Here is a 12,636-nt window from a genome sequence, read left to right as displayed (position 1 = left end):
CGGGATTCTTTTGAATTGTTCTAAATTCGCTTTGGACATTCAGTGCGTTATAGTCGAGTTTGGCCATGATACATGCGTAGTGGTGGCCCGCCTCCTCGTGATGTAGACGGGCACTCTGCATGGGTTCCAGATGGTCGCCTTCCTGCTGGCGAAGTGGCCAGAAACAACTAAACAAACATATACTGCATTAACATTACATTACACGCACTTCTGGCTTTTTACAGAGTTCTGTATTCGTTAGTGTACCAACGCTTTGTTCAACTGACGTTCAGGTGCTGCTGTACGTAAGATACTTTACGTCTTTTTGTACTACCATAAGCATTGTTTCGCCAATGATTAACATGACTGTTTTCCAACAGCTGACTTGGTTATTACCAGTTATGACTAAGAAAATATTTTCAAATACTTCCACATATTTGGGGAGATCCCATAATTGATTTAAATCGCGTAATAAACAGGAGGGATTTGGTAGCTCCATAACATAGTATGAACAGTTTGATGATGGATATATAAAATTTAAAGGAAGCGTAGTTCCAGTAGTAACTCTTACAGTGCCTTTTTTTTCTTTTTTTTTTTTATCTAGCCTGGATTCATCAGTGAAATATCCTTAAGTGTTGGCGACGTAATAGAAATGTCTGATTCTACCATCAATGGGTTGAAAATGGAGTCTTTATCATCGCGAAGGAGGTCGAAGTCATCTGTAGAGCCAAAAAAGAATCTCCTGCAGTCACTCAGTCGAAAAGGAACCGAGAGTCTGAAAGAACTGGTTACTTGCCCTGTATGTTTGGAACGCCTTTGCCGACCAAAGATGCTGCCTTGCCAGCACACCTTCTGCCTTGATTGTGTTCAGAATTGCATTAGTGGAGTTGGGGACTCTGCCAAGATTCGATGTGCCCAGTGTCGTGCTGAAGTGCATCTTCCTAAAAGAGGAGTTTCTGTGCTGCCTCCCAACATTTACTTGCAGTCAATATTGGATCTGTTGGAGTCTGATTCAACAACCTTAGAAGAGAGGACACGATGTTCCACTTGCCAAACTGTTTGCAGCCCTGAACTTTGTGCGCATTGCAACAGTGGCTTTTGTCCTGTTTGTATGGAGCGTCATCTGTTGGAACTTAAATCACAACTACAATGCATTCAAGAACAGTTGGAAAGTACTAAGCAGAAAGCGAACCAGAGAATGCAGAACTTTGAGGTAAACGATCTTTTCGTCGATTTTTCGAAAACTTATTTTTTTAGTGATATTTTTCGGTAGCATTTTTTCATATATACTGTTCGATGGTTTGAAGGCAGAAAGGTGGATAAATGTATACTTTTTGTATATTTAAAAGTGAGTGAAATTAGTTTTAGACATGAGACTGTCATTAATATTACTGAGTAGATGTTGTGTGCGGGTATATTTTTGCTTTAATATACATATTAAAATTATTGTTCTTGCTGTTGGTCCTTTATTGAGGCGTCTTTTCATGCTTTATTACAACCATTACAGTTTTAAATTATAAAAAGGCAATTATAAATGGTAAAAACAAATAATAATAAACAGCTTCTTGAAGGACAGCTTGGATTTCACTCTATTTATTAGATTTAATGAGCCTCGGATCATTTACATTAATTAGGGTTAATCTATAAGAGTGGATTTAAAGTTATTGCAAAGTTTCTTTTTGAAAGTATTAGCAAAAGTTATTTATACAGCATCAGTAAAAACAAATTTCATTTTCCACCCTTCTAATAATTTGCCCAATCCATTTTTAAAATCTATTCAAATTACACCCGTCTACAATGCTAGGTGGGAATACATTCCAACAATCAATTATTCTCTGGCTGAAGGAAAAATTTCAACGCATCTGACTATGCTTTTTCAATTTATGACCCTTATGTTTCGTTTGAAATCAAGTAAAAGATCATTTAGTTTACTCAATCCTTTAAAGACTTCAACGCCTTTATATCAATGCCCAGATGTCTATTTCTCAGATTCTACAATTTAAAAATTAGTCTTTTTTGGTAAGAACATTCTTGATAAATTAGGTCTCCAAACTTGTATGTACTATCCAAGATGAGACCTAACTATTGCTTTATAAAACAGAATAATTACCTTTACTCCTGCTTCAAAATTCCTATATATCATTGACAGAACGCCCTGAACTGTCCTACAGCGTGGCTACACCGCTCAGAAAACTCAGCAGCATAGCCTGTGCCCAATCTTTATCTATCCTACCTGAGGAGAATCAGATGCTTTTATCCAATGCTTCCTTCGTTAGCTGTATAAGGTCTTTCAACTCCCCTGTCGTGCATTTTGGCATTCTTTTGTGATACTTTACCATTGGAATAAGTATTTGTGGTTTCCAGGATAATTTGTTTAAACATTTCCCACACAGCATCTGTTTTCCGCTACCAGAAATTACTGCCCCAGTTCATGAAGTCTGAGATCCTCAACAAACTATATCCACCATAAAATTGAAACACTCTCCTTTGCCTTTGGCCACCGAAATTCTTTAAGCTACCTCGTTTTATAACACTGTGGTCGCGAACTGCCAATTGTTCCTTCACTCTCAAATCTTTGATAATATTTAGTTGACCTCGCGGGTGACACAGTTGGTAGAATCGCCGTCCTCCCCACACCGGGTTGAAAAGACATTGAATTGAATTCTATCATTGACTCGAGGAATTTTATTTATTTGCCTTTTTGACAACGTAGCTGAGTTAATGGTCTCAGACGAGGGTAGCATGGTTTTTCCTCCAGCAAGCAGCAAGCCGACCACAAAGCACACGCAATTCAGACATATATATGGCCTGATTCGCTAATCTGCATAAATCTCGACAACAAACAATTTTTGAGCCTCTTGTATTTTTCTGACATGTTGAGATAAGTCGCCAAGATGGTCCAAAGAACCTGATCCCACTGCGTGTAATGCTGAACCACCAATTCCCGTCGATAGGGGATTAGTCAGTACGTATAATTAGTCCTTCACCTTTTGCTTACCCACTCAAGTTGCCGAAATAAATTTTTATCATGTACCAATTCTCAACTTTATATTATCTCCACACTACTGCTAGTGTCAATAACTCACAAAGTACTTATTCTACATCCACCTAGGTTTGATCAGACTCTTGTAACAGTTGACAGCTTTCAATTCACTTCTGATAGGAACATAACCCCCTCCCTCCCTTCCCCCAACCTCATGCGTGTCTCTCTCTCTCTCTCTCTCGAACATATTATAACGATACTAGTGAAATTCTTTCTCATCACCAATTTCAGCATGACGGCAAGTCTCAGCTCTACAATTTCAGCTTTAAAAAACTTGATCATCAGTTGAAATTCACTCAATTTGTTAACAACACTCGTGGCTTTACGATACAAGCAGGTTAAATTTGATTGTTTGCTTATCGTGAGGATTTGAAGTTAAGTTTTGGTATTAAGGTTTTCTTGATTGCCAATTCCCGGGAAGCGTCTTCAGGTTTTTCCCTTTTAATGGATTGTAGCTAGTTATTTGAATCTTCAAATCTGACATCCCGCTCATCTAACTTGAGTGACCTTGAGCTGCCTACTGCTTTAATTCCTGTAGTAAGCAGCACTGTGGCCTCTAATCCTCCTCCTAATACCTTCCCATCCTCTCAGCAGTGCATGTACCACAATCCGTGAGTCTAATTACTGCCCTTCATTACCTGAAATTAATTACTTCATTAAACCTTTTAATTCCTTAAAGTTCCTGCTGTTTTCTCCTCCACTTAAAGAGCTATGACTACTACTCTGTCGTTGAGTGCAGGACTTATTCCTGTCACCTATTGGCCAATGAAAATCCTCTCTGTACATTATACCAAGTTGAACTTTCAGCGAAACGCATTCTGCCGGTTCAGAAATCCCAGATTACTTTCCTTCCGGGGTTGTAATAATCAGAACGCAGCTACCCTTCAACACGTAATAGGTAATTCTGGGAAGCCAGAGGAATTATTTTCTTTTATACAACAAATACGCTTTGACAGCCATACCTAACAAGTTACATAAAGAAGCCTTCATAAGACACGTCTTGACCTTCGATGCCTTTGTGTCTGTAACCCTCAAACAACAACAGGACTTGTTCACATTGAGGATAAAAATTACCCTCCTCCTTCACCTCCCCCCCCCAAATTGGACAGTTTATTCGGTAATGCTTTGAAGTGCTTGCGATAACCAGTGGAATTGGTTATGACAAATTCAAAAACCTGTTTAAACGCTCTTCGGAACCAACAGGGAATTTCATCTCGGCTGAAATATTTAAGGAGGAAGGATGCATGAATGTGCTTGCCATTATGCTTAGGAAGCGAAGATTTAGAGTCAGGGAAGGTTTGACGCGATGCGTTATGATATTTTCTGCGGACAGAGAAGGAAAACACTCCATCCGATGCTGTTAAACATTTAAATCAAAGAAGTGCTTCGCTCGTAGATTATACTTGCATTCCGCCAACGCGTGATAATCCATTTTGTCGGAGTAACAAATGGTTTTCCAAGCACGGAGACAAACGCAATCCCAACTATCTGCCGCCACACCTTCCTCTTCTGTTTTCACACGATAAACGGCTTTGTGTACTGTACCGCAGTTGCTGATTGGGACCTCTTCTCTCTCTGCGATCCAATTTCCCTGGGCGTCTATCCCTTTTGCCTTCTTCTTGACCTCACTGGCTTGTTGCTATGGCGATTCTTTTGACGAGATAGTTTCTCTTCTTTTTCGTGTCTGCCCTTTAAGTCAGTGCGAACAACAACGTTTGTTACAGCATATCTGGAATACTCTTCAGTTTTTCGTAGACATACGTTTCCTTCCTGAAATGTGACCGCTTTACACTTCCATTAGTTCTAAACAGTTGATATACAGGGTGTCTCAAAAATATTGGTACAAACGTTTAGGAGAGGTAGGTAACATCTAAAGGAATGTGAATCGCATAGGAACCCATAACCGGAAACGTAAGTCGATACACGGCGCTGTTCATCAGTTCGCGAGAAGGAAAATTTCTGGTTTGCTCATTCAAGCAGTAGTCGCCGCACGAAGAGCATGCATCGATATACGAACTGGGAGCTGGCAGACATGCACCTCATGTATGGATTAACAGAGGGCTCACACGGTGTGGGCCCCCATGCGGCACAACATCGCTTCGCAATAAATGTGCGGGCAGGTATGGTTGGTGACTGCTTAGTCGGCCCATACCTGTTACCATTCCGCATGAACTCCGATAAATATCGGATCTTTCTTGAACAAGTTCTACCAGGGTTACTTGACGATGTTCCAGCAATTGTGAGACGCAACATTTGGTTTGAACATGACGGGGCGCCTGCCCAATATGGAAGGTGTGTTCGTGACCATTTGAACAGGCGTTTTGGGCGTCGATGGATTGGCCGTGGTGGACCCGTTGCCTGACCCCCACGCTCACCTGATTTATCGAGCCTTGATTTCTTTCTGTGGTGGGGGCCCTCAAATCTATCGTGTATGAATCGGCTGTGGGGAAATGGATCTCGTCTGCGCTGCTGCTACTGTCAAAGAAACTTCAGGTGTGTTCGACCGTGTCCGCCAATCCATGTTGCGTCGGTGTTACGCATGCATCGCGTCTCATGGTGGAACTTTCGAGCATCTGTTGTAACATCATGAAATGCATCCATCTCGTACTCCATTGTTAATATTATGTCAAATAAATGTTTGTCACTAATTACTGTCTTGTCATTTCTGCTTCTTGTGCCTCTGCTACTACTTTCCTGTGATTTTCCGGTTATGGGTTCCTATGCAATTCACATTCCTTTAGATGTTACCTACCTCCCCTAAACATTTGTACCAATATTTTTGAGACACCCTGTATAGGGGGTGGGTACGCAACTTGTGCGGATTATTCCCGTTCTTCATTTAACTATAGTTCTAAATTTCGTTTTCCTTTGACTACCACAAATCATGACAGGTTTGCCCAACTTTTCATTGACCTTTTGCGGCTCTAACCACTGAGCATTTATCATATTTATTCGTACAGCGAAACAAATTATGAACATGCTTCTATTGACCGTGTTGCACCCTTCCAGAGTATGAAATTCTATGTACAATTATAGGGGGGAAGTAAAATTAGCGCTCATGGGAGAGCTGTTGTTGTTTGTTATTTGGTTTTTATGAGCATTAGCAACTAAGACCATATTGCTCCTGGATATGCGGTGGTCATTCTCTGACCTTTCCGCATCCTCCGTGTTTGGTGGTGACGAGTTCGAACCCCGGTCTAATCAAGAAGCGTGTGCTACGCACTGCTGCTCCTTCCCACCTGGCTACGGAGACCCCTGTGAAGGGAGTGGGGAAGATAGTACAAGTGGTTGGTCAAAGTAGGCAAAATGAGGAGGAGGAGGAAAGAAGAGGTGGGAAGGGAGAAATAGGAATCACCCCTGGTCTGGGAGCCTACCGAAGGCCAGGGAAAGAAAGACAGCTTGCAGAACGAGGTAGATCTGCAAAGTTGGGTAGGTGTAATGGGAAGTGTGTGAGTTGAATTTCTATCAGTTCAGTGCCATCATTCCTACGAGGAAGATGTCCATTTGGTTGTACATTCAATTCTGATAGTGGCCGGTTATGAGGGAAGAGCAGGTACGAGGAGAGATCATAGCGGTTTCAGGAACGTCTGGTCTGTATGTCTATGTTGTGGGGTCGGACGTGGAGAGATGATACCAACGTCTTTTGGACACTGCTGAGGCATATCTGCTAAAAGCTAAAAACGCTTCTTTTGTTTTTAACAGCAAATCGACCACAGAACACACGCAATGGCCTGAGTTGCTGACGCGCCTAAAAGTCTGTTACTACCAGCCAACTTCTCCTAGAGTATTGGCAATAACAGTTGGGTCTGCTACTGTGTACTCATTGTGTTCTAATATAGATGAGGGCAATGACATATTTACCCTTCATTTTCCGAATTTTATCCTTCCTTGTTCCTTCCTTGCTGCTTTACACTCTTGGTTATACGATGGCTTTGGAGAGTGTGGAAATCGGGAGGATGATGCTGGAATTGCAATTACAGCTTCATGAATAATACACTGTGATTAACTTTACTATATCATTAATTGATTCAAGCTGAATTTCAACAGAATCAAATTCAGTAAGTTGTGCGCCCGTACTCAATCTGCTTGATCAGTTTCCGAATTTCACCAGCTTAGTGATTATAGTTTCTCTGTTGTTGATGATATATTCCACGTTCAGTTGTATTTAGAATGAATTAATTTTATTAGGTTACCCAGATTACTTATATAATGGATTGAGAATCTTCTGTTTTTTAATTAAAAAATTATGTTAGGTACTAAGTTGAACTGGTATCTGCACTTATGTTTACTGGTTACTCTTTCAGGAATGTTCCGGTTTGTTCCACTTGATCTCGATTGTAGTATGTTGCTGCGTGTGGCATGTTTTAAAATTTTCTGCATTACTTTTTCGTTGATAGGTATATTGTTCCAAGTTGAAAACGAATATACGAGAAGCTGCAGAGCTGAAGATCCAGCGACTCCTTGATACAAAAAGCCACCTTGTACAAACTGTGGATGATGTGCACTGGAAAGAGGAGTCTACTCTCCAGGAATGTTTCCACAGGTTAGAGGGAACAGTTGCCAAACTTCAAGAGCTTATATCCAAAGATTTCGATGCTGCTAACAATACATCAGAACAGGTAAGTCTGCAGATATGTTGGTCTGGTTGCTGTCATGGTTAGTATGTTTACTCTAATACACCGAGAACGAATAATCTTATTTCATTACAAACAGCCACTTCTCTAACAAATTTTCATTTAGATTTATTTGCTCATTTTTCCATTGTGCATGTCCAGCCATTCAGACTCCTTCCCGTTCCAAAATATCCCATAGGTGTTCAATTGGACTGAGGTCAGGCTAATTTTGGGATCTAATGAGTATGGGGCCTGTCATTCTGAAGTGGTTTCGATGATTATAGTTTGGGAATTGATGTAGAGTCTGTCGTATACTCCTTTCATATCCAGGAAAAGTATATCCATTTTTCCTCTACTGTGTAGTAAATGTTGGATTCTACGGAAGGTCTAGCAGCCTCTTCCAAAGATGAGCAAAGCCCAACCTAACGACGGCTTCGATCTTGTTAAATTCGATATATCCGTATTTGAAAAACCACAAAACGGCTGTTTTTTGAGTGATGCCGTTGAGTGAGTGATTGAATCTCAATTTTCCTCAATTGGTGAGATGCCCGTCAAAAAAAAAAAAATTGAAATGGTGACACACTAATAATAATCTATTTTCTGATAATTAGTGGGACTACAACGTAGATTCCAGAAGGTGACAGGGTGGCTAACAGTTTTCTGTCACAGGAACATAGAAATATCTCCTTTCATTGTTCGTTTTAATTACAGTTTCACAAACTGATGGTGGTGTAAAACAATTTGGCCTTCCATTTAATTTAGTCATATGCTATTCAGAGTGAGTTTTTCAGTCATATTTCAAATATATGGATGCGATGTGCATTATTTAACTGATATGGGTGACTTCTACTTTCAGATAGCCCTCTTTCTCAAGATACATGGGGAGTCATCAGATGCTGTTGCTGAACTCGGAAGTATCGGCTTTCCTAGTCTCTCCTTTGACCAGGAGACCTTCAGCTTACATACAGAGGTGAAGCACATTTCTCAAGAGGATGATTACTACAAGCCCCCCGTCCAACAACCGTCCAACACTGGACCACCAGTGATAGCTAGCGATGACGACAAACATCTAGAACTCGCGAATGCACGCGTCCGTTTTTACCAAGGAAAGATCTTCGTTCCCAAAATACGTCTGAGCATGGGAACGTTGCAAAGACCATCTGGAGTGGCTGTTTCTCCATGGTCCGACGAAGTTTTTGTTGTTGCTATGGACAACCATCGCATTCAAGTGTTTGATCTGAAAAGTGGAAAGTTCAGATGGTCTTTTGGTACTCGAGGCCAAAGACCAGGAGAATTTCTTTGTCCATTTGGGATTGCTCTTTCTCCTGTGGAGCAGCAGATTCTAGTGACTGACAAATGGAAACACTGCATTCACGTATTTAACTGCAGCGGACATTTTGTTAAACAAATTGGTATGAAAGGACGTTCGGTTGCAAGGTTTCGAAGTCCAGAATCTATCTGTGTAGACCAAAACGGCCACGTTTATGTGTGTGATACTTGTAACGGTCGAATCCAGGTTCTAGATAAAGACGGAGCATTTTTGCACGAGATTGGCGTGTTCCCAAGAGAAGGTGTTAGCATCCGACCTCGCAGCATGTTTCACGATCCTGCGGGAATCGCAGTAACTCGTGACGGACAGAAACTTGTAGTTTGTGACTTCGGCAACCATCGTATTCATGTATTCTCTTCTTCTGGTGAGAATCTTCTGACCTTCGGTCAGAAGGGTACATCGAAAGGCCAGTTCATTCGCCCAGAGTGCGTTGCAGTGGATGACATGGGTTTCATCTTCGTCGGAGATAGTGGTAATGCTCGTGTGCAGATTTTCCGTCCAGATGGTAGGTATGTTCGATCCTTTGGTACCAAAGGATCCCATGGAGGACAATTCAGTTGGATTTCTGGCCTTGCTATCACCATTAACCATAACGTAGTTGTGAGTGACTTTAAAAATCACTGTGTCCATATTTTCTAATGCGATAAAAACCGAAATCATAACTGTATCATTCGGAAAACATCGTATTACTGCAGCTCCCTGGGTGTATGGCAGGAGACAAGCGAGAAATTCTTCAGAAAATGCAAATTTTCTGAAGAATGGCTGGTAAAGTAGAGAGAAAATAATAGGCGGTCCAAGGTTACTCATTTGGCTTCTCATTCTGAGCTACGATCAGACGAACTTGCTAATGCGCAAGAATTCGTTAGTATTAGTAAGGCCAAATGGTGTAAGGAAGCGGACTTTTGTTGTATTAGCAAAAAAAAATAATAATAATAAATAAATAAGCATTTTATTTATAACATTCCCATTCTGACAAAGAAACCAATCACCCAATTCTGCTTTGAATTCAGCTAGACTCACTGCCTCTGACGTGTTGGTAAGTTCACTTAATGAGCACCATGTTCCACCAACTTCCTCTTGGGTCAAATTGCCTGTTAATAATTTTTATAATGCTATTAGTCCAAAATATGGTTGCATATAGTCATAGAGATGAATGCACTTTAGATATCGAAATAGGGGTGCATCGTTTCCAAGAACTTGAAAAATTTAATGGTTCCTGAAGGTAAGTAGCCGATTAAAAGTACTTTGCACTACTTAAATAATTGGAGTAGTCAATCAGAAGATGTTTTACTGTTGATTGAGCAGAAGCATTGTGGAGAGACCATTGTTGTTAGGGTTTAAAGGCACATGTTGTGCCTGTTCATATTCCGCTGATAGGAACTGAGATAGGGAGCTAATTAAAAGCTATTAGAGAATTCGTTTTAAGTAACTAGGATTTTGTAAAGCTGGCAATGTATCCTCTGAAGTCACTGTGGCCCTCGGTAGCACAGTTGGTAGGATCGCCGTCCTCCCCACACCGGGTGGAAAAGACCTCAGTGCGAGCCCCTTCGATGACGGGAGAAATTTTTATGGGCCTTTTTCATAACGTGGCTGAGTTAGTCGGTCTCAGTCGAGAGTAGCATGGTTTTATTCTCCCGGAAACTCGGATTTTCGTCCAGCAAACATAAAATCGACCACATAACACACGCAATTTACAGACAGTATAAAAACCAAACTATTATATTAGGGTCACCCGGTAAGTTACTGCATGTGTATTGTGTCTGTAAATTGCGTATGTTCTCTGGTCGATTTGCCTGTTTTGCTGGACGAAAAGCCCCAGTTTCTTGTGAAAAAAAACCTTGCTATCTACGCCTGAGACCGATTAACTCAGCCGCGAGTGAAAAAAGCTCATGAAAGTTCCACGCGTCATCGACAGGATTTGAACCGGGGCCTTTAACACCCGGTGTGGGGAAGACTGTGACGATACCACTGTGCTACCGCACAGGCACAGGCAGTATACACGGAGCGATATGGCCTTAGTCGCTAATGCTTTTAAAACCCAATAACAAGAATAGCATATTTAAGCATACTGAATGGTAATATTTTGCTACCTGAAGACATAGCTATCGCTCTCAGTCTTCTGCTCAACCTTCTGACAAAAAACGAATCCTAAATATTGACACTGGCTCCCATCAACCATACAACTGTCCCTTCACAATACTCGAACTATGGCTTGTTCTCAACAGTTCTAGATGTAATGCTGCTGGACCTGATGGAGTCCACTACTCTATCCTAAAAGAGCTCAGTGAAAAAACACTTCTTGTTTTACTCTACATAACTGGACTTTTTACAGAAATCACTCTTCCTGATACCGCGCGCTATGCCCATCACAGCGTTATTAAAACCTTGCAAAGGCTCGATGAATCCACGTCACTATCGGCTTATTTGCCCTCACCAGTTGTATAGGCAAAATAATGGAAAAAATGGTAAAGTAATCCTCTTAAGTCCTGTCCCGGATTTGGCAGATGCTGTTTTCGCTCGTAGAATTAGAATTTGACACCCGCTTCTGCTGGATCCCAAGTCACATTGGGATCAGGGAAAATAAATTAGCTGATACTGCTGCCAAATCAGTCATTCCCCTGGATAACGATCAGCCCCCTAATACAGACTATAAGTAAATAATACGCACCGAATTATGTTCCCAATGGCAATATTCTTGGTAGAGAGAGGCCACAAACAAACTACATCAGATTAAGCCTGTAATCAAGATATGGCAATTCAGTCAGCGCAGGGTCCGAAGAGAAGTTGTTGATGAGGAATGACCAACCTGTGGAAAAACTGCAAAACTATTTTAACCATCCATGATGTATTTATAGAATGTTCCATGTTTACAAACGCACGATTTTTATTTAACCGCTTTTTATGATCTAGTCGGACTGCTTATACTTAGCCAAATTTTAGATGAGAGAGAGATGACGCAACATCTGACGTTTAACTTTTTGCTGTCCATGCTACCCGCACTGAGGCCGACTAACTCAGCCGCGTTGTGAAAAAGGCCCATATACAGTCATTTAAATGAACTCGTTTTTTCATAGGGTTTTAGGAGCATCAGCGGCTAAGGCCATATTGCTCCGTGTATACTGTCTGTCAATTGCATGGATTCTGTGGTCGATTTGCTGGACGAAAAACCCATGCTACCCGCACTGAGGCCGACTAACTCAGCCGCGTTGTGAAAAAGGCCCATAAAATTCCTCACGTCATCGACAGGATTCGAACTCGGGTGTTTCCCACAGGGTGTGGGGAGGACGGCAATTCTACCAACCGGTAACTTGTTTTTAGGTTACCAAACAGTGGAATTCCAGAGAATGAACGAGCAGATAAGGAGGACAAAACTGCAAGAAATACAGATCTGACCCACATCTCAGTGCGACTTCCTGAATTCTACCCAGTGGAATTAGTGTTGTACCACCCTTACAGTTAAACATACTGACTGTCCTTATTACCAACAAGACAGAATATCTTCCTTTACTTCGCTTTAACAACCAAACGAACTGATGACAAAGCATATCTTTGGAGATGATGCAACGTATTTGAATTATTTATTTATCTCAAGTGAATTCGATTATTTCCGCACATTAGTTTTCTTCATTGAGGTTAAAGTGTCGTACCTTGCTGACTTACCCAAATAGGAC

General features: G+C 41.2%; 1 protein-coding gene across 2 annotated transcripts in view; it reads left to right on the top strand.

Moving 5' to 3' along the window:
- Nucleotides 1-9,720, top strand: part of LOC150090502 (tripartite motif-containing protein 2-like) — a 150,867-nt gene extending 141,147 nt beyond the window's left edge. For both annotated transcript variants that reach the window (XM_090378513.1, XM_090378506.1), the window contains 3 exons: nucleotides 584-1,192; nucleotides 7,420-7,641; nucleotides 8,492-9,720. In XM_090378513.1, the coding sequence (XP_090234639.1) occupies nucleotides 632-1,192; nucleotides 7,420-7,641; nucleotides 8,492-9,604 (1,896 nt within the window). In that variant the 5' untranslated portion in view covers nucleotides 584-631 and the 3' untranslated portion in view covers nucleotides 9,605-9,720. The remainder of the gene's footprint in view (nucleotides 1-583; nucleotides 1,193-7,419; nucleotides 7,642-8,491) is intronic.
- Nucleotides 9,721-12,636: the final 2,916 nt, after the last annotated feature.

This window comes from Mastigoproctus giganteus, chromosome 1, assembly GCF_048544385.1.
Source record: "Mastigoproctus giganteus isolate SK-2022 chromosome 1, ASM4854438v1, whole genome shotgun sequence".
NCBI classification, from domain to species: Eukaryota; Metazoa; Arthropoda; class Arachnida; order Uropygi; family Thelyphonidae; genus Mastigoproctus; species Mastigoproctus giganteus.
The sequence above is the reverse complement of the archived record's forward strand: the minus strand, read 5'-3'. Positions and strand labels throughout refer to the sequence as shown.